The following is a 22,016-nucleotide window of genomic DNA, read 5'->3' as shown; positions in this document are numbered from 1 at the left end:
CACAGCAAACTCTGAATACATGGATAAATTCTCTGTAACTTTTTCATTTGTGCTAACTGAATTAATATGGGATCCAGGTCAAAAGACTTCATTGTCCTTTTACAGTTGTAAACTAAGTGTGTAACTTCATAAATATATAATAATGGGACTGCCAGCAACAATGATAATACAGAGTAGTAATTGCCATTTGTTGGACACCTAGCATGCTCCAGCAGTAGTAATTATTATTATTTATAGAAAGCTTAGGGTGTGCCAGACACTTTCATACAGCGCTTTTGCCCCTCTCCCACAAAACTGTTCTTAAATTAGGAATCAACCATCTTTGAATGGAGGAGAGTGAGGTTAAGAAAGATATATGATTCATAAGTTAAGGTTTAAGGTGAGACACATTCAGTTTTAGAGCCCTTTCCCCTAATGACTCTTAGTTAGTCTGTAGTAGGCAGGCTCCTACAAGGTGGAGTAAATAAATATGGCTTTTAATGGTATCAAGACTACCTTATACTTGCAAGATCCATCAACTGAATCAGGAAAGGGATGGCAAAAGAACCACCTAGCATTGGGAACAGTAGCTTCCCTGAAGGTCTACATTCTGCTTCTTTAATGTTAACACTAAGATAAAAACCAAACAAGATGATATAATTACAACCCTCTCCCAAAAGATTTCTTCATGTACAACATCAATGATGTGAGCAGTAAGAAAGCTGAATTTAAGCATCCTTGAATTTACCACAGATATCAACATGGGAAATTCAGGATTGTATTATTTAGGAGCAATTCTACAACCTGGGATTAAAAAAAAAAAAAAAAAGACATCTGCTACACAGAACAGACATGAACAACATAAAACCAATGCGATTTCTTTCTTTCAGCCTCTATCATTTATTATCAATATGCCAAGCTCAGCTTAATAGCTTAAAAAACTCAAATGAATAAAGCCAAAGACAGTACTCCTCGACCAACAGTGATAAATGCCATGCACTCGGAACGCATCTGCACGGAAGACAGACAGCCCAGGCCATGCACTAGCTAACCCAACACCAGGAAGTAAGTGAGGGATACACACGTGGACTCATATAAAGAAGCCATCCACGGAGGAGTAGAAAAGCTAGGAATCTGTGGAAGATTAACAGGCAGACTTGGAACTTTTGGAAGAGCTACATTGGGAAGACTGTTGGCGATATTCCTGTAAAGAAACAAACAACGTGGGAAGGGGGCACCATAAGCAATAACCACAGATGGCTGTAGGTCAAGTCACAGGGTCAGGACTGAGACAGGTGCTCGGTGGACACCAGGATACCTACTTGACAGGCTGCCACGTCTCCTGTTCAAAGCCTCTATGAATTGACTGGGCGATGGCAGATTCCATCAGGTCAACGTAGCGGACCACCAAGGGCACAAAGATCTCTTGCAAGTGTTTGTGAAATTTCCCATTACACAAAAGTGCTGCAATAGGCAAGCAGAAACAGGGTTCGTCAGAGGGATAAGCAGTTGCTTGGGAAAAAATATAGTTGGGAAAAAATTTTTTTTCTTAAAAGAGTCTCACATGGGAAAATTGATAGAATGCATATAGATGATAATGGATTTTGGTCTTTTTTTTTTCCCCCTTTTAGTTTTTCAAGATAGGGTTTCTCTGTGTAGCTTTGCACCTTTCCTGGAACTCAACTCTGTAGCCCAGGCTGGCCTTGAACTTACAAAAATCCACCTGCCTCTGCCTCTCAAGTGCTGGGATTAAAGACGTGTGCCACCACCGCCCGGCTTGGATTTTGGTCTTTATATTGAATATCATATCATGGAAATTTCCTCAAAATTATAATTAGCCTTACATAGATGCCTGTCAAAACAAAAATAGATTATATTTCTGTAAAATGTTCTGAGCAGGTGGTATGTTTGTACTTCCTAAGAGATTTAACACATAGGCACATGACCACTTACTGTAAATTCAAGGGAGCTGCTGCCTCACAGAAGGTCCTGACACATGTAAATGCAGCAATTAAGCAGAGTCAGAATCCCCTGGTTAGGCTGTGCATCACGGAAGCGAATGCTAAACCTGTTCAATTATATGTGGTAAGCTTGATTACAGCTAAGAACTACACTTTTGAATTCACTTGGGAGGGTTGCTGCGGCCCTCCCAGAAATATCTATTCTGATTCATGAACTTTTTAGTTACTTGGAGATTTGTTTTTGAGTAAATATTCAATTTAGTTCATTACCTTTTGTGTTTTTGGTGGTTCTAGAGGTTGAACCCAGGGCTTCTAGTGTATTAGGCAAATGCTCTAGCACTGACCTACACTTTCAGTCCCATACCTCTGTATTTAGAAACAGCATTCTATTCTCCTTATTTTTCAGTTTCCCATTAGTCTGAAGAATTAAGGTTTGGAGCACCCTTTGTAGAGTGATTATAGAAGTCTTATATTTTGTTCTACTTGGTTAGGATTGTTGGACACGGTGTGCCTACCACTTCCTGGAGATGGATTTTCCATGCAAAACTCACAATTTCATTAAGACAAGTCACTGTATGAGGCTAAGCTGCACCTAGAAAGAACAGACTCTCCAGGAAAATACTAAGCAAAGCTAACTGAGATTGAAGGATTTTTAATTTTTTGATTAATATTAGTATACATTGCAAATGTTTCTCAAATGAATATATCCTAAATACATTTATGAATGCTTTATATCTTCAAACTGAAAATGTCCCCATTAAAAATATATAGTTATCATACTGGGTGGTGGTGGTACATGCCTTTAATCCCAGCACTCGGGAAGCAGAGGCATCTGTGAGTTCAAGGCCAGCCTAGTCTATGGAGCAAGTTCCAGGACAGCCAGGGCTAGACAGAGAAACCCTATCTTGAAAAAGTTTTTATATATATATATAACATATATTACATATAATATGTAATTCATATATAAATATTCATTGGTCAGGAAAGGCATATGTGAAGAGACGAGGTGGGATTTAAATTTAATCTAGTAGTTTCCCATGGGAGTTCTGTAATGGGGAGGGGTTTGCCAGGTGGAGGGAACATCAACCGTAAAACATCAAGGAGATCGAGCTAGTGTCTTACAAAGATAAGGAACACAGCCAGGAAAGCCAGGAAAGGGGAGTAGTTTTGGGGGGTGTTTGCTGGGCACAATGACACTTGTCAGTAAAGGAGTGGCGTGGCCTGGTCTTCCTGGTCACTGGACAGCAAATGGCAGTCATTAAGAAGAGAGAAGAGGCGGCTAGTGACAAGCTCTGGGTAAAGGGTGATGGTGGCTTTAAGATGTCAGAAGTGGAAGATGTCAAAAAACAATCTCCCATCAATTTCACTTACTTTAATGGATTTGAAATATCTGCAATGTTGAACCTTAACAAGTATAACCTGTAGGAACTCCAAGAATCTGGTCTTATACTCAATACGACAGCTTCTCGCATTATCTTCTTTACACAGAAATGAACAGAGTCTTAATGTCCTAAGACTTGGGCAAAGCACACAACATTCACTAACATGGCGTGTACAGGGAATGCGCTCAGGGTTTTTCTGTGACTCTTCCGTTTGTCAGAGGGTGGAGAGGCATGGACTTGTGGAAGTGGAGTAGAAAGTAACACTAGATCCAGGATTTGTTCTCACCAGAGCAAACCAAATAAATGAACAAACAAAAAGCCACCTTTTCTTTGGGAAAAATACTTGTTACCTACAAAGGAGGACCTGAGTTTGGATCCTCAGCAGCTATGTAAAAAGCTGGGCACAGTGGTACACATCTGCAAACTCAGTACTGGGAGGCAGAGAAAGGGGTATCTCATGGGCTTGCCTGGCTGTTCCTTCTGGTTGAATCCAGAAGCTCCAGGTTCATCTGGAGACACTGTCTCCAAAAAAATAAGGTATACAGCAATAAAGGAGGACACGTGACTTGGACCTCTGATCTCTGTAGGTGTACAGGCATACACACTAAAGAAATCTTTTCTTGCTTATCAGTAGGCAAAAGGTCTTTTATTCAGGTGGGGAAAGTCATACTTAGTTGTAAGTGTGTTATTGAGAGGACTAATGTTACCTTATGATGTTTTCATTAGTACACAGAGAGAAGGTGTTTCATTTATTCCCAGAGATTCAAGTCACAGAATGAGAAGACACTGACTAAGGTGGAATTCAGTTACCCTTTAACCAAATGTCACCTACATAAACATGCCAAGCTTTAAGGGTAACATGTTCTCACCTGAAATGTCAAAGCCATTATGACAGCCCAACTAAGAAATGTAATGAGTGGCTGAAGAGATGGCTCAGAGGTTAAGAGCACTGGCTGCTCTTCCAAAGGACCTGGGTTCAATTCCCAGGACCCACATGGCAGATCACAACTGTCTATAACCCCAGTTCCAGGACACCTGACACCCTCACACAGACCTACATGTAGGTAAAACACCAATGCACATAAAATAAAAAATAAATTATTTCTGTTAAAAATAAGAACTGTAAAGAAATCTTATTGATTGTATCTTGACTTAAGACCTCGCCTCCTCCTCCTCCTCCTTTGGAGTGCCAAATGTTGTGTTAAGTGGCATTGTGCATTCTGTCACTTACCTGTCACCAAAAACCCTAAGAGGAAAGGAAGGTTTCTTTTTTAATTATCAATAAAGAAAGTTAAAGTTCAGAGAGGTTAGGGAATTTACCAAGGTCATTTAGTCACTAGGCAATGGAACCAGACTTTGACACCAAAACCACATGTTAATCTCTCTATGCCATAAAATCATAATTCTTTTATTTAGGTTGCCATAAAATAGTGCCTGTCTGTTTGTCCATCTACTCCTCCATCTGTCAACCTAGTCCTGGTGTATTAACATCCTTTAAGGCCTATAAATATAGTGAATTGCTTTTATAAGAAAATTTGTAGGCTGATAATATCATCTTTATTAAAACCAGACAGTTTTACATTGTTGTACAACAACACAGTATGGCTAAACTTCATTCTTATGGTGCAGAATTGATAAAGTAACAAGAAAGAAAGAAAGAAAGAAAGAAAGAAAGAAAGAAAGAAAGAAAGAAAGAAAGAAAGGAAGGAAGGAAGGAAGGAAGGAAGGAAGGAAGGAAGGGAGAAAGAAAGAAGAGAGAGAAAGAAAGAAAGAGAGAAAGAAAGAAGAGAGAGAGAAAGAAAGAGAGAGAGAAAGGAAGGAAGGAAGGAAGGAAGGAAGGAAGGAAGGAAGGAAGGAAGGAAGGAAGAAAAAACTCTATCTAGGTTCTCCTTTTTAAGCATACTATTAACCACTGTTACCATTTTACTATTCCAAGATACCTAATCAATTTTAACAAATTATTACAACTACAAATGATCCTGCAACTCTTCAAGCCAAAAGCTACTTTCCAGAGAGATTAGGTGCTTTGGCAGTGAATTCACAGCTTAACAAAAGGCAAACGTCTAAAATATTTCTATTCAGTGTTATTATTGGACACTGCAGTAACTCTGAGATGAAGAGGCAGCTGACCCAAATCTCAGCAAATGTTGCCTTGAAATACATATGGGAAGGACTGGATTCATTGTCTTGTCTGTTTCGATTTTCATTTTCGTTGTTTTGTTATTTTTCCTATTTTATTTATTTATTATTTAGTTTTTTTGTTTTGTTTTGTTTTGTTTTTTGTTTTTCCGAGACAGGGTTTCTCTGTGTAGCTTTGCACCTTTCCTGGAACTCGCTTTGAAGATCAGGCTGGCCTCAAACTCACAAAAATCCGCCTCCCTCTGCCTCCCTAGTGCTGGGATTAAAGGTGTGCGCCACCAAAGCACGGCTATTATTTAGTTTTTTAAGAGTGAGAAATAACTTGAAGTTGAGTGGGATGGGAGATGAAGATCTGGGTGGATGTGGGGAAGGGGCATGATTATGATAAAAAACATACTGTATGAAAAAGAACTAATAAATTAAACATATATTAAAATACGTAAAACAATTACTTTAAATTCATCAATCTCTGTATTTCCATCCTGGAGTGAAAGTGGAGATTTCCTATCTCATCTCTACACAAGCATCACAGAGGCGAGTACCACAAGCCTTTTCTTCACTCCCTACATGCAAGGAGTAATCAAGCCCTGTATATCTTCTGGCCCTCAAGTCTTTGCACCTGGTTGGTCCTCTGCTCATTTCCACTGCTGCTGCTTAATCTGTTCTGCTCTTTTGTAATGACTCACGCAGTCAGTTTCTGATTGGCCTTTGGGTTCCCACTTTTCCCTTGGACAGCTCACCTCTCACAGTGTCAAGCAGAAGGGTTCCAAAAAAAAAAGAAAAAAAAGTAAAACTCCCCCCGCCCCGGCAGTACAGTCTTTCCATGTGCCCCTCCAACAAACCTGAAAGCTTCAGCAAGACATGAAGGCTCAGTAATGCTCTACCATGACATCTCCAGTCCATTTCTGGTGCTTATGTCCCATATTTCCTTTGGCATAAGCTTGATGATGTTCTTGAGTCACTCAAATCCTCATATCATTTCACAAATACTTTGTTCTGCCCCCTCTTCCTCTCAGCTGGTTACTGGCTTTCTGTGCTTAAAGTCCCGTTAGTTGATGCCTTTTTCCCTCTACACTTCTCCTCTCCTTCCTCCCTATGAGAGCACTAGTACTTGAAGTAGGGATCATAAGTTTTCTCAGTAGGTAACCCAGACTCAGAAGGACAAACATGGTATGAACTCACTCATAAGTGGATGCTAGATGTAAAATCAAAGGATAACAAGACTGCAAACCACAGCTCCAGAGAAGCTAGCTAACAAGGAGACTCATGGATCACCTTGGGAAGGGGAAATACATGAGATCTCCATAAGCAAAGTGAGGGTGAGGGGGGCAATGGAGAGTAGGGGATGGGGGATGAGAATATAAAGGAATGGGATGGTTGAGCTGGAACAGGGACAGAGTGGGAGAGCAAGGAAAGAGATACCATGATAGAGGGAGACATCAAGAGAACAGGGAGAAACAGGGTGCTAGGGAAGTTCCCAGGAATCCATAAGGATGACCCCACCTTAGATGACTAGCGATAGTGGAGAGGGTGCCTGAACTGGCCTACTCTGCTGATCAGATTGGTGAATACCCTAACTGTTATCATAGAGCCTCCATTCAGTAACTGATGGAAGCAGATGCAGAGATCCACAGCCAAGCACCAGGCTGAGCTCCAGGAGACCAGTCGAAGAGAGAGAAGAGGGATTCTACGAGCAAGGGCATCAAGATCACGATAGAGAAACCTACAGAGACAACCAAACCAAGCTAGTGGGAACTCATGAACTGTAGACCAATAGCTGTGGAGCCTCCATGGGGCTGGACTAGGCCCTCTGCATAAGTGAGACCTGCCTAAGAGGCCTCTGGCAGTGGAATCAAGATCCATCCCTGCTGCATGAGCTGGCATTTTGGTGCCCAGTGCCTATGGTGGGACACCTTTCACAGTCTTGGTTCAGGGGGAGGGGAGCCTTGGATCTGTCTCAACTGAAGGTACCAGGCTCTGCTGACTCCCCATGGGAGTCCTTGCCTTGGAGGAGGTGGGAATGGGGGGGTGGTTGAGGTGGAAGGCTGGGTGGGGGGAGGATGGGAGGAGGGAGGAGATGGGCACCTTTGGTTGGTATGTAAAATGAATAGAAAATTTCTTAATAATAAAAAAGACAATATCTGGGACACAATAAAAAATTCTAAAAATTAAAAAAAAATGTTTTCTCAGTACTGAGATGAGACCTGGCTTACTGTGGTGTTTAGGTGTTTGATATGTGAATGAATACAAGACTAAGATACTATATCTTTTCTTGGGAGACTGCATCATATGACATCTATCTAGCCAATTGAAGCTTGCATATCCTTCACATTTTATATAAAATATATGGTCTTAGATGATGCTGTCATGATAAATTCTACTATGATCCATTAATCTAAGCTCTGGCTGCTAACATTTCTATTGGATAGGAAGATCTCTTATTTTTTTTTTTGCCCCCACCCAGAAGATCTCTTATTTTAATGAATATGGCACAAAGGGAATTTTTTGGTCAGTTATTCCTACTAGCAATGTGATTATTTCATGCATAATTTGGAGAAAAAGGAGATTAGCTACACTTTCTTATAATTTTTACAACAAATAAAGAATTTTGGCTAGAAGTCTGTTCCAATTTCAGCTGACATTTGCCTTTAATTTTCTTGGTAGTGCTGGGATTGAATTCAGGGTCTAGGTACTTGCTCTAGCAATGTGATGTGATGTATCTCTTTGACTTTTTATTTTAAAAAATCAAGAAAAAGTAGCAGTGTTAGTGTGTAATTAGAGAGAAGAGCGAGCAGAGAGAGATGGGGGTGAGGGGAAGGGGAAGAAGGGTCCAGTGACAGGATGAGGGGAGATGGACAGGGAAGGCAAAGGGGACACGGAGAGCACATGCAGTGTGGGCAGGAACTAGCAGGAAGAAGAGACAGCATTCTTGTGTGGAAGGCGAGGCTACAGAAATTCACACCTGTCTGTCAATGTGTGCTCTCCCCTGCTTGCCCATATGCCAGCTTTCACCCTACTCCCATCAGACAAAAGACCCTCTCAGAGGTAGCCTGAGGCATCCGAAGTCTTCTCCCTGAGTCTAATTTACTGCTGTCATGTGTCCAATCCGTGGCTTTATGTGGCACCACCACACCCGTGCATTGGAAAGGGTAAGTTTTCATCCTGGCTTCATCCAAGAAGGTTTCGTTCTTTCTTATTTTTCTCGCGGTGTCGTCCTGGCTCATTGGTACCCTCAGAGGCCTGGTACCCTCTATGTTGAACAGACTGGCCTCAAACTCACGGCTTGAGGCACCTCCCCCGCCAGTGTCAAGATTATTTCTGACATTGTACTCCAGATGTGGGAGTGCAATGGATTGCCCTGGAATCTGAAAAATGGCCACAGCAACTTATGTGGAGGTTCGGCATCTAACTGGCTGATAATCAATTGTCCCCAAAGATTCTATGTACCCAAATATCAACTTGCTAGAGAGTAAAGGAACATCCCTGATACAATGAAGTCTTACAGAATAAGCAAAAATGACAGGAAAGAAAGCAAAAAGGCTTAAATAAAAGCAAAACTCAGGATGCAGAGGGCCTAATTAGTTTGAACATCTCCAATAATTAATAAATAAAAAGTACTTGACATAGGCTTTTAATAGTAATATTTCAACACACTTTAAACTATGATCCAATTAATATAAATTACTGAGACAATGATTACTGGGTAAAATGAATAGGCAAATGGAAGTGTTCAGGCATTGCTTTCAGGGTAAACATATGCTGCTCTCTCTTGAACTGTATAATCTACTTTTATGTTGCTGTTCTGCCTTCCAATTAGTTGGCACTAGTGGATTACTGGAAAGAATGATTATCCTCCCTCAAATTCTAATTAGGTATTTTAGAAGTAAAAGTGTAATTTGTGGATAGCAAAACAATACAAACACGACCAACCACAAGACAAACCAACAGGCTTTGCTATAAGATAATGATTCAAGGAAATATAAATTCTATCAATATGCAGCAAGACTTAGACAGTGTACGAAGATATAAATTAATAGTCACTCTTCAGTTTCTGTATGCACAGAACAAAGACAAGCAGCACAGAAAACCTGAGTCAGGATTCCAGGAGGGAAGTGAGGAGACTTGTGGCTGATAGCAGCATTGTGCACCCAGCCGAGAGCCTGGCATATTAGATGCACACTCAATAAATGTGTTTCCTGCATACACCTTCTAATGGAAGTTATGATAGCTTCCCACTCAATTTAAGTAGAAAACACAGTGGATTTCATTAATCGTTCATTTATATTTTAATACATTTATTTACTTACTTTTGTGGGGAGAGAGAGAGAGAGAGAGAGAGAGAGAGAGAGAGAGAGAGAGAAGTGTGTGTGTGTGTGTGTGTGTGTGTGTGTGTGTGTGTGTGTGTGTGTGTGTGTGTGTGTGTGTGTATGTAATAAGAGGACAGCTTGTTGGAATCAATTCTCTCCTTCCACCATGTGGGTCCTGCAGATTGAACTCAGGCATTAGATTTGGCTGAAAATGCCTTTACTCACTGAGCCATTTTGCTAGCATCAATCAGTTAAAATTCTCAAAAGTAATTTCATATAGTTTGTCAATATTTAACTTATATGTTAACTACCGGAGTATGCTCCTAAAACCATACTCAATTCTTCCTTTCCTCTTACTGCACTTGCTAGAAGACATAAACAGATACATGTATGTACATAATATACCTACAGAAAGGTGACAATTGAAAGCTCAGATGTTATACTGTTTCTTACTTTGGGTGCAAAAATAAATATATCTATTGTACCTAGAAACAATCTATATAACAAATCCAATTTCGTAACTATAATGAAAACTTTCAAGGAACAGAACAGAGACTGAGTTGTACATCTCTTATAACCATCTATTATTTTATAGTGAGCAGCATAGAAATGTCTCCTCTGGCCACTTGTTTTCATGCTTCTTAAAGATAGGAATCATTCCTTACTTGTCGACATATTTTGTTTCCGATGGGTTTTATGCAGGCATAACACAGTATGAATTTTCACCAAAGCTCAGAAGGACAATGCCTTACATTCTAGCAGTCTTCAGGCTGGCTTTGTGAGATTATATCACATCAGAGCCAGAGGTGAAAGTTTGATTTTATTCCATCTGCCACAGCTTTCTGCTATTTGCAATCATGTCTCACAGTACCTTCTCACTTAACGGGAGCAAGTGTGCGTGGCTGTAGCATGATCAATGGTAGCCAAGCCTGGGTTTTTTTGAGGTTTAGAAACAGAATTCATAGATGTTTGTAAGTGTGCTGTGAGGGGCACAGGCACATATTAGAATAGGCTGTTACCTTTAGGCAGATAAATCCTAAGTAAAGTGAATGTGGACTGAAATTGTTTTAGGAATGTCTACATTATATATAAGGAAGTGAAGTTTTCCCGTGAAATTCCATTGATGGAAAATGCTACTGTCTGCTGCTTTTATAAGTCTTTCATTATCTGCTCAGGAGAACAAGTTCTGTTGAATAATTTAAAATTCAATCATCTCCAGGGATTAGCATTAAATACATTTTCCTATTGGGTGATCATCCCATCATTCGTAGAGGAGCTATCCCTGCAACTGCTGGCACACAGCCTTGGCATAATGTAGAATTTATGTCTTTCCTGCATTGTTCCCTGTGTGTGTATATACAGATAACTCCATAAACACCACTTCGTGGATTTCAGACACACAGCTCATTTAAGCGCTGGGGGAGGAATGTCACGCAGGTGTCAGCCCTTCATATTTCAAAGCTTGAAGATTAACCTAATATACAATATGGTGACCTAACAGTTCTTCGTTTGAAAGAAATCTGAAAAATAATCTCTGATACAGCCTAAGTGTGAGAATAACCCAGCGGGATTTCCACCTCTTCATTTCTTAATGAGTTTTTTGATAATGAGAGGTGACTTTGCCAGTCACTCTGGGCTCTATTATGGCTAATTTGACTCCTCTTCACTCTCCTTGTTAATTATTAACACTAGCCTTTTTATCCTCATGAGACCAAATTCCAATTTTTCCTTTTTTCGATTTTTATGAGCCCATCTTTATGAAGGTGAAAGTCTTGGGGAACAGGTTTTCACTTAGCACAGAGCCTGAACATTTATTGTTCCTTTAGGCAGAGACGCTGTGACATTGATTACATAAGCACGGGTGTTCTTCAGGCTGGCTTTAATGTGCTAGCAATGTGAAAAGGCTGTTAATTAAGGAAGAAGCACCATGGTATTTTTCACTTGGGAACCAGTTCCCAATAGAATGGTCATTTGCCACTTGCTAGCATATCCACAGATTAAAAGGTGACTCTCTGCAAGGGCCTGCCTTTCAGGAGTGCTGAAAGAAATGATCTGTGTCATTTGTAGATGGCCTTCATTTGTCAGGAGCGGTCACTGGCTACAGCTTTTGTCCACGGGACAATTGTGGAAAATACTATGCCCGGGTAGAATCCATTTGTAGTTGCTTTGTAGTCATTTAGGTATCATTTAACTAAGATGGTAATTGCTTCATTAGGAAAACATTTGTTTTCCCTTCAACTTCTAATATATCTCTCATTTCAAATGTGCTTCCTTCCATACCTCTTAAAGTAACTGCCTGACTAATTATCTCTAGTTGGGGGAGCAGATGGGGTGCACAGAGGCAGCCTGGAAGGCGAGCAGGGGCTCAGTCTTTTTTGGCCAGGAATGGAACCTAAGTTTGTTTACCTCACCAGCCTTGCTCTGGGAATCAGTGGGTGAGGCCATGAGGGTGGGAGGTTGGGGACAGTTGCTAAAAGCGTGATGCAGCTGGTACTCTTCCCCCTGAGGAAAACCACATTTCAACTCCAAGTGTTCTCAGAGCTCCAATGTGCTCTCATCATTGTTAACTGCAAGGGAAGACACACATCTCAGACATAATATCTTTTTCCTCCATAAAAGAGAAACCACATTTGAGGTCTTTGCTCCCCCTTTCCACTAATTTCCCCTGGAAATCTTGTCACAGATGCTTCCTTCCTAAGAGATACGCTAGGACAAAGCATTCCTTTATCCATCTCTTTCTGTACTTGATAACCACTACTGTCTTTCTGTCCACATAATTCAGTGTCCTATAAATATTTTCTAGGTTAAAATGAAAAGCTCAAGGAATTCTTGAAAGTGTAAGATTGTGTACAAATGCCCCAGAATGTGCTTCGTTATTGCGGAATGAAACTGAACTGTGGGAAGTGGTTTTGCCTCTCTCTCTAATTCCCCTTGGGCAAAGCCCCTGCTCAGACTTCCTGCCTGCACCAGCCTTAGGTTTCCTCAGCTGGAAAACCAAGAGTCCTTTCTTAGGCTCCCCTCCACAGGCCAAAAGATAAAACAGTTCATTTTAAATATCAAGCATCAAGATTTTAGTACAAAACGGTGGTAAATAACTTACGTATAAGTTATAATTGGAATCTCATTTTGAATGTTCTTAATCATTTCAAATTTTGGAAAAGCAAATGTAAGATTAATTATTAATTTTAAACGCATGGTCCTTTAAAATCCTTTAATTAGCAGTAGACCTTCTGCAGCACACACTTCCCCCCATACACAATCATCTGTATAAGAAAGCACCATTTATTCAGCAAATTATCTCCCATCCCAACACTGAACACTCAGAGCTCTCTGTTGCTAGTGTTCCTGGCTAGTTTAAGTTGTAATTAATTGGGATTTGGACAATAACTCTAATTGGGTCAATGTGGTAAAAACTGCAACAGCATGTCCGTTATGTAAATCTCCCTTTCCAGGGGGACTAAAGGAAAGACAATGTTTTCCCATAGATTTCAAAATGGATAATTTGAGGGCAGTTTAAGTTGACATTAAATATTTAAACAGATTTCACCAAATCACTATGGAAGGAATGTAATAAAACAAACACATGATTACTTACAATTGTCTTAATTATCATCAAAAGTGATAGTTAAAAAAAAAAGTATGTTTTAGCAACTACTGAGAATTATTTACTGGCCTTGCTTTTGAAACAAAACTTGTGAGTTTGGGATGAAAATTATTCCTTCTCCTTCAATTCCCCAGGCTGCACCAATCTCCCAGTACCAAAAGGAAATTATGGCACTGGGGAACTTTTTATTTACCTCACTACATGAAGGAGCTGTTTTTCTCAGAAATAATTGATGTTTTCTAAAATCTGTTAATCACTGCAAAATCCAAGCCAAGATATAGGCACCCTCAATTTCGACAGGGCTCCAAAGAGGTCTCTAATAAATGCTTCACTCTTGATCTATGACTGCACAGCAAAATAACCCAAAATAGTATCATATGTGCTAAACAGTAGTTAATGTTAAAGAAACATTACAAAATAGGAGTGGAATATAAAACCCTCATGAACTAAATATTTGTGAATCTAACCCCCCAAATTAAAATCTTGTGGTTCTCTTGGGTCTTGAGAGATGGTTCAATGGTTAAAAGCATTAATTGTTCTTACAGAGGACTTGTGTTTGGTGCTCAGGACCTGAAACTCCAATTCTATGTTATCTGATACCCTCTTCTGACTTCTGTGTGTACATACATATACCTGGGCACACATATAGACATATAAAACAAGATAAAGATAAAAGATAAAATGTTGCGATTTTCACTCTGATATTTCAAAAATTTACCGTTGAAAATGCATGACTATTTCTAAAAAATAAATATAAAAGAATATTATAACATTGATGTACTTGTGAATATTCAAGAAAATTTTCAAGAAATCTATAAAGTATTTTATTTTCCTACATTCAAATTCCAAGTATTTTGTATAACTGATATGATTTATCATCTTTACTGTTTGAATGTGAACATTAACTGAGTACTCTTTTTGAATATACACTAACACAGATAATTAATATGGTTACTTCTTTGTGTGTATATGCATGTTCATATGCACATATGGGTATAAAACAGGGGTCAACCTCCACTGTACTTCCTCAGGAATTGTCCATATTGCTCTTTGAGACAGTATTACTTACAGGTCCGGATTTTGCAGATTACACTAGGCTGACCAGCCAGTGATTCTCGATGATGCACCTATTTCCACCTCACTAACACTGGGATTACAAGGGCATATCACCATGACTGGCTTCTCATGCTGAGGCTGACCAGTCAGTGATCCTCAGTGATGCACCTGTTTCCACCTGTCTAACACCGGGATCATAAGGGAATATCACCATGCCTGGCTTCTCATGCTGGGGTTGAGACTGAACTTAGTTCCCCATATCCCTAAGTCCTGATCATTCTTGCAATTTTGTTCAAATGGAGGAAGCGGTTTCAAAAAGATGTCTATACATATTTACCCCAGACTTAATACATAATTCATGTGCTTATTGTTATATACACAAAAGATAAAGTTTTTTGTTTTTGTTTTTTTTTTAAATGCAGACCTCCATTTTGTCAGCAGAATGGGGATGAAGACAGGCAACCTAGAAAAGAAATGCTTCCAGAGCTGTCTGTCAGGTAGAATGGGACAGAATCGGCCTTTCTGAGCTGGCTGAGACTGACACGCAGAATGAATGGCTCCATGTGGACAATGGAATGTATTCGGCTCTTCTGAGCACAGGCATTGTGACTGAACCTGAAGGAGGAATTATCTCTTAGTTCTTTGGCCTCACAATAAACACGTTTTGGAAATTAAATGAACCTGAATAGGATGGATGAAATGACAGAAATACTCAGAACTGAAATTACAGACAGAAAGCCTACAGTATCCATGAGATCCACTCAGCATCTATTACATGTGAGTCATCATTCTATTTATCCTCACCACCAATGACCCTGTAAGTGTAATGACCCTTCTCCTTCTGTAAAGAAAGACCTTACAGCCTAGAGAGGTTAAACGACTGTCGATGATCAAGTGGCCGGGATGTGGCTCTATGGAGCTGAAGCCCATGTTGTTAAGTACTATATAACACAATGCCTGTCTTACTCTAACCGAGGTCCTCAGTCTGGCTGACATCTGAAATCTGGGATGGACCTGGGGTGTGTGGCATCATGCTTTCATATCCGCATGAGTTTCTTTCTCAGAGTTCGAGAGGAGTGGACTCAAAGGTCTGAGTGACTGTAGCAGGAATCTTAAAGAGTCTTGTTAATAAAATCAAACCTGAGGCCAGGTATTGGGGTGAATACTGGAAGATCAGAGAAGCAGAACAAGCCACAGCCACCTCACCTTGCCAGTTCCTCAGCTGATCCTGTTTCCTCAGACTGGAAGCCTCTCAGTCCTCGTTCAGAATGAATCTCAGCTGAATTGTGCTGCTCAAAGCCTAAAAGCTTAACCAGCCAAATGCTTCTAGTTTCTGGTTTTCACGCCTTATATACTTTTCTGCTTTCTGCCATCACTTCCTGGGATTAAATGCTCTTGTTACCATGCCTGGCTGTTTCCAGTGTGGCTTTAAACTCACAGAGATCCAGATGGATCTCTGTCTCCCAAGTGATAGGATTAAAGGTGTGAGTGCCACCATTTTCTAGCCTCTGTATCTAGTGGCTGTTCTGTCTCTGACCCCAGATAAGGTTATTAGGGTGCACAATATTTTGGGGAACACAATATCACCACAAGTGACCATATAAAGATAGATATCAGGTTCTAACAATGAAGAAAACCAAAGAGTAACTTAAAAATTAAAACCGCAATTGTAAAGACATAGATTTAATTTTAAAACTGAAAGAATGCAATAAAGAGAGAAATAAAAATGACTTGGAGTTTGAAGACACAGAAAGTGTTAACTGTACAGAAAATATGGACAGAGTGAGACCAGCCTTTGACAACAGGAGTATGGAGTCTGGGTGACTCGGATGACATGACACGATGACCAGAGTTCTGAGGACCATACTTCAAAGAAACTCAGAGAAATGGAGTGAGTTAGGCCCAGACAGGTGAAAGGCCTATAGTGTGAGGAAGACTTAAATGACCTGTAATAATAGAAAGAAGATTTCTGTAGGATCAAGGACAGTCATGACAGGACTCTAGGAGGTAGAGTCTAGTATGCGAATACCAGCAAGAACTGTACTGAGTAGGAAATTAGTGACCTCACCCCCACACAGAGTGTAAGAGCAGCTACTGATAACTGAACTGAGTCTGGGGAAAACGGAAAAGTCTATCATAGGAAGGGGTTGGGAATCTATATGCTACCATTTTAATAAAAACCAGGTTTGCATTGGTTCTAGATCACCTGCTGGAATAACAATTAAAGTTACTATACTGGGAAACAGTCTCAACAGAGGACCCCTACTTTCTCTTTGATTTCTAAATATGAATGAACAAGTCATACACATAGCAATATTTTACAATTATCTGAGGAGATAATTTCACTCTCAGGAAAACATCTCAATCATAGTGCATGTTAAAAGGGAATCCTGACACCTAGACCACCTCTCAGAGATGGGTGCAATCTCAACTACTCTGTCAATGCCAGACTTTATAGGTTTTCTGATCCTCAAGGTGCAATCAGAAAGATGTCTATTCTAGATAGCAGTTGTTCTGCAGTTCAGTGAATGATGTGAGGTGTCATCTCCCTTCGACTCCAACATGAGAGACTCAGGCAAGCTCAATAAGCACCCTGGTTACCCATGCTGACTCTTACTTGCTGTCAAACTTGGACTGGTACATATATACTTACAGATGATGTGTACCCATCCCTTGCCATTTCAATAGGAAGAGGAATGCAAGCACTCACTGTCATTTCTGAGGAAATTATTAAGCAGCTGGAAAAGAGGAAAGCTATCCCAGGAGTCTTGAGGTTGGGCCTCCAATGCAGTATCCATATCTACTGTGAATAAAGCCCAAAACTTCTCAGCATGCTCAGCCAATAAGTCTGGCCACCAGGCAAATGCCTGCAAGAGGACAGAGAAGTAAAGGAGAAATCGATGACTTGTTAGAAACATGTGCAAATACTATGCCCCTGAAAATATATACAACATGCCTCCATTTCACAAAAAAAGGAGTATAATAAATAAAATGTAATATTTTTTAAGATAAGACATTTTATAGGGATCACATATAGATGAATAAATTTGCCATTGATAAATGAAACAGAAAAAAGACATTTATTTCTCTGGAAATAAGACAAATTAAACCACAGGAAAACTTATAAAACAAAAAGACAGAAAATTTCCTCATATATAAAAAGTTTTGTACAACTAATGTGAATGTTTCTAATATTTCCTTTGCTATGAATAGAAATACTAACATATTTGGTATCATATTGTATGATAATTTCCTTTAAAGAAGCATAGTATTCTGCTATGAGACCATATTGCCTTTTGAAACCATTCCTCCCTTAAAAAAAAAAAATTAAATCTGGTTCAAAGCACAGGCCACACCAGCCAGAAGAACAGGTAGGCGAACTCAAGAGGAGACTCCCTGCTGGACTAGATATCATAGTAGCTACCAGAACTCCAGATAGGCTGCTGGCCCTTGCACCTCCTCCAGTCTCTCTGAGCCCCCTCTCTCTACTATCCCCCAATGTCCTCGCCCCATCCTCTCAGCTCCCAACTTGGCGGAGATCCCCTGGCAGACCAAAGTTCACACAAGGGCACCAATGTTTGTAGAAGAAAGATTACTAAGGCTTAAATCATACCTCAACTCTCATACATTGATAATGGGAGACTTCAATAGCCAATTCTCACCAACAGACAGGGAAATACTGGAACTAACAAATGTTATAAAGCAAATGGATCTAAAAGATATCTACAGAACATGTCACTCAAACAGAAAAGAGTATACTTTCTTCTCAGCATCTCACAGACCCTAAAACTGACCACATACTTGGTAACAGAGCAAGTCTCAACAGGTATAAGAAAACTGAAATGACCTTCTGCATCCTATGAGACCAACATCGATTTCAACAACAGAAACAACAGCAATGCTGCAAACTCAGAGAAACTGAAAAACTCTCTACTGAATGACTACTGGGTAAAGGCAGAAATAAGAAAGAAACTAAAGACTTCCTAGAATTCAATGAAAATGAATGCACAACAATTCCAAACTTATGGAACACAATGGAAATGGTGCTAAGAGGAAAGTTCAAAGCATTGTCTGCATAAAGAAGTTGGAAAGATCTCATACTAGCAACTTAACAGCATACCTGAAATCTCTAGAACAAAAGAAGCAAGTAAATGCAAGAGGAATACATGGCAGGAAATAATCAAAGTCAGGGCTAAAATCAATAAATTAGAAACAAAGAGAACAATACAAAGAATCAATGAAACAAAGAGCTGTTTCTTTGAGAAAATCAACAAGATAGACAAACTCTTATCCAAACCAACTAAAAAATGGAGACAAAATATCCAAATTAACAAAAAAAAAATTAGAAATGAATACCAAAACATACCAAGGAAATCCAAAGAACTAGGTTATACTTGAAAAGCCTATATTCTACAAAACTGGAAAATCTAAAAGAAAAGGAGAATTTTGATAGATACCATTTACCAAAGTTAAATCAAGATCAGACAAACAATTTAAATAGAATTATAACCCCTAAGAAAATAAAAGCAGTCACTAAGTCTCCTCCCACCAAAAAAAAAAAAAAAAAAAAAAAAAGCCCAAAGCCAGTTTTAGTGCATAATTCTACCAGATTTTCCAAAAAGAGAATGCCAATACTTCTCAAATCACTCCACAAAATAGAAACAGAAGGAACATTGCCAAATTCATTTCATGAGGCCACAGTCACCTTGATACCCAAACCACACGGATTCAACCAAGAGAAGTACAGATCAATTTCCCTCATTAACATTGATTCAAAACTACTCAATAAAATATTTACGAATTTAATCCAAGAATGAATCAAAAAGATTATCCACCATGATCAAGTGAGCTTCATATCAGAGATGCAGGGATGGTTCAACATATGAAAATATGTCAAGTTGGGGATTTAGCTCAGTGGTAGAGCGCTTGCCTAGCAAGCAAGCACAAGGCCCTGGATTCGATCCTCAGCTAAAAAAAAATATGTCTATGTAATCTACCATATAAACAAACTAAAAGAAAAAAAAAACCACGTGATCATCTCATTAGGTGTTGAAAAAGCATTGGACAAAACCCAATACTCCTTCATGATAAAGGTCTTGGAGAGACCAGGGATACAAGGAACACACCTAAACATAATAAAGACAACCTACAGCAAACCTATGGACAGCATCAAATTAAATGGAGAGAAACTCAAAGTAATTCCACTAAAGTCAGAAACAAGAAAAGGCTGTCCATTCCCTCCAAATCTATATAGTATAATACTTGAAGTTCTAGCTAGAACAGTAAGACAACAGAAGGAGATCAAGGGGATACAACCTGGGAAGAAAGAAGTCAAAGTATCATTATTTGCAGATGATATGATTGTACACAAAAGTGACCCCAAAAATTCTATTAGGGAACTCTTGCAGTTGATAAACACCTTCAGCAAAGTGTCTGGATACAAGATTAACTCAAAAATAATCAGTAACCCTCTGATATATAAATGACAAATGGATCAAGAAAGAAATCAAGGAAACAACACCCTTCACAATAGCCACAAATAATATAAAATATCTTGGGGTAACTGTAACCAAGCAAGTGAAATATTTGTATGACAAAAACTTTAAGTCTTTAAAGAAGGAAGTTGAAGAATATATCAGAAGAGGAATGCATGGATTTCCCTGGGAAGAGGAAATAGATGAGATCTCCTGGGTAAACTGGGGGCAGAGGTGGGGGGGTGGGGAAATGGGAACTTGAGGGAGCAGGTTGGGCCGGCTGGGCACAGGAGGTGGGGTGGAGGATGGAGGGAGGGGAAAGTAAGGAAAGAGGTATCTTGAAGGGGGAGCATTTCCAGGTTAAGGAGAAAACTGCTGCCAGGGAAACTCCAGGAATCCACAAGGATGACCCCAGATAAGACTCCTAGCAATAGTGGAGAAGGTGCCTGAATTAATCAGATTGGTGACTACCCTAATTGTCATCAGAGGGCCTTTATCTAGTAACTGATGGAAGCAGATGCAGAGATCCACAGCCAATCACTGTGGGCTGAGCTCCAGGAGTTCTCCTGAAGAAAGGGAGGATCTTTCGAGCGGGGTGGGGGTAGAGTGGGGGGGGGTAGAGTGGGGGGAGTGGAGAGGTGGGGTTGTCAAGGTCATGATGAAGGAACTCAGAGACAGCTGATCTGAGCTTGTAGAAGCACATGGACTCTGGACCAACAGCTAGGGAGCCTGCATGGGACAGACCTAGGCCCTGTGCATGTGTGTCACAGCTGTGTAGTTTAGTCTGTTTGTAAGGCTCCTAGCTGTGAGATCAGAACCTGTCCCTGGCAGTTCCTGGAGATCAGAACTGTTCTTCAAGCTGGATTACCTAGCCCAGCCTTGATGCAGGGGGAGGAACTCAGTCCTACCTCAACTTGATGTGCCATGCTTTGTTCAAGCCCATGGGAGGCCTGCTCCTTTCTGAATGGAGTCAGAAGAGGAGTGGATGGGAAAAGGAGTAGATAGGAGTTGGGGGGAGGGGAAGGGAGAAAAGGAGGGAGGGGAAACTGGTTGATATGTAAAACAAATGAAAAATGTTAATTAAATAAAAAATAAAAATAAAAAAGTCATCCTGAGTGAGGTAACCCAGATTGACATGGTATGTACTCACTTATAATTGGATATTAGCTGTTCATAATCATGTTACAATCTACAGACCCAGAGAGGTTAGGTAATAATGAGGGCTCAAGGTAAGATGCATGGATCTCCCTGGGAAGTGATAACAGAATAGATTTTGCAGGTGGACTGGGGCTGCGTAGGGATAGGAACAGGAGGAATCAGGTTGGAGGTGAAAGGGAGAGTATATGGGGAGAGAGGGTTGAAATTGGTGGCTATTTGGGGGTAGTGATGTGAAATCTAGTGCAGTGGAAACTCCCTGGAATCTACTAGGGTGATCCTAGCGAAGACTCTTAATAATGTGGGATTCGGAACCTGAACCAGCCATCTTCTGCAACTAGGGAAGGTTTCTATTGGTGGGACTGGAACACCTGCTCAGCCGCAAAACCTTCAACCTACAATTAGTCCTGTCTGCAAGATGTGCTGGGGTAAAGGAGGCACAGAACTTATGGGAGTGGCCAACCAATGACTGGTCCAACTTGAGGGCCATGCCATGAGAGGCAGCCCATGCCCAACACTACCTGGATGGCCAGAAACTGGAGGCTTGTTAGCTCAGAGACCCAGGATAGAAACAAACTGGCAAAAACGAAAGTCAATGAAGTGATTCCTAACAATATTTTGCTATACTCATAGACTGGTGCCTAGGCAGTCATCAGAGAGGCTTCATTCAGTAACTGATGGAAGCAGATTCAGAGACTCACAGCCATACATTAGACAGAGCTTGGGAGGAGCAGGAAAGAAGGGAAGGAAGGAATGAAGAAGCCAGATGAGTCAAGGACAGCATGAGAACATAGCCCACAGAATCAACTAAGCAGGGCTTATAAGGGCAATCGCAAAGCATGCATGGGTCTGAGCCAGGATGTAGTAGGTTTTATGAGGAGAAGATAAATGACAGAACTAAAAGAATGAATTGTAAAATTCTGAAACATGATTTTAAAATCTTTTATAGTAAATATGGA

General features: G+C 40.1%; 1 protein-coding gene across 12 annotated transcripts in view; it reads right to left on the bottom strand.

The window, feature by feature from the left end:
- Cadps2 (calcium dependent secretion activator 2) overlaps positions 1 to 22,016 on the bottom strand; it is a 542,247-nt gene that overhangs the window by 71,376 nt on the left and 448,855 nt on the right. For 6 of the 12 annotated variants that reach the window (XM_036180972.1, XM_036180974.1, XM_036180973.1 and 3 more), the window contains 3 exons: positions 17,139 to 17,295; positions 1,302 to 1,443; positions 1,064 to 1,183 (listed from right to left, as the gene is read on the bottom strand). In XM_036180972.1, coding sequence (XP_036036865.1) covers positions 1,064 to 1,183; positions 1,302 to 1,443; positions 17,139 to 17,295 — 419 coding nt within the window. The remainder of the gene's footprint in view (positions 1 to 1,063; positions 1,184 to 1,301; positions 1,444 to 17,138; positions 17,296 to 22,016) is intronic. The other 6 variants (XM_036180978.1, XM_036180981.1, XM_036180979.1 and 3 more) reach the window with 1 other exon arrangement.

The sequence above is a fragment of the Onychomys torridus genome, chromosome 3 (genome assembly GCF_903995425.1).
Source record: "Onychomys torridus chromosome 3, mOncTor1.1, whole genome shotgun sequence".
In the NCBI taxonomy this organism is placed as follows: Eukaryota; Metazoa; Chordata; class Mammalia; order Rodentia; family Cricetidae; genus Onychomys; species Onychomys torridus.
Note: the sequence above shows the minus strand (reverse complement) of the source record. Positions and strands in the feature narration are given on the sequence as shown.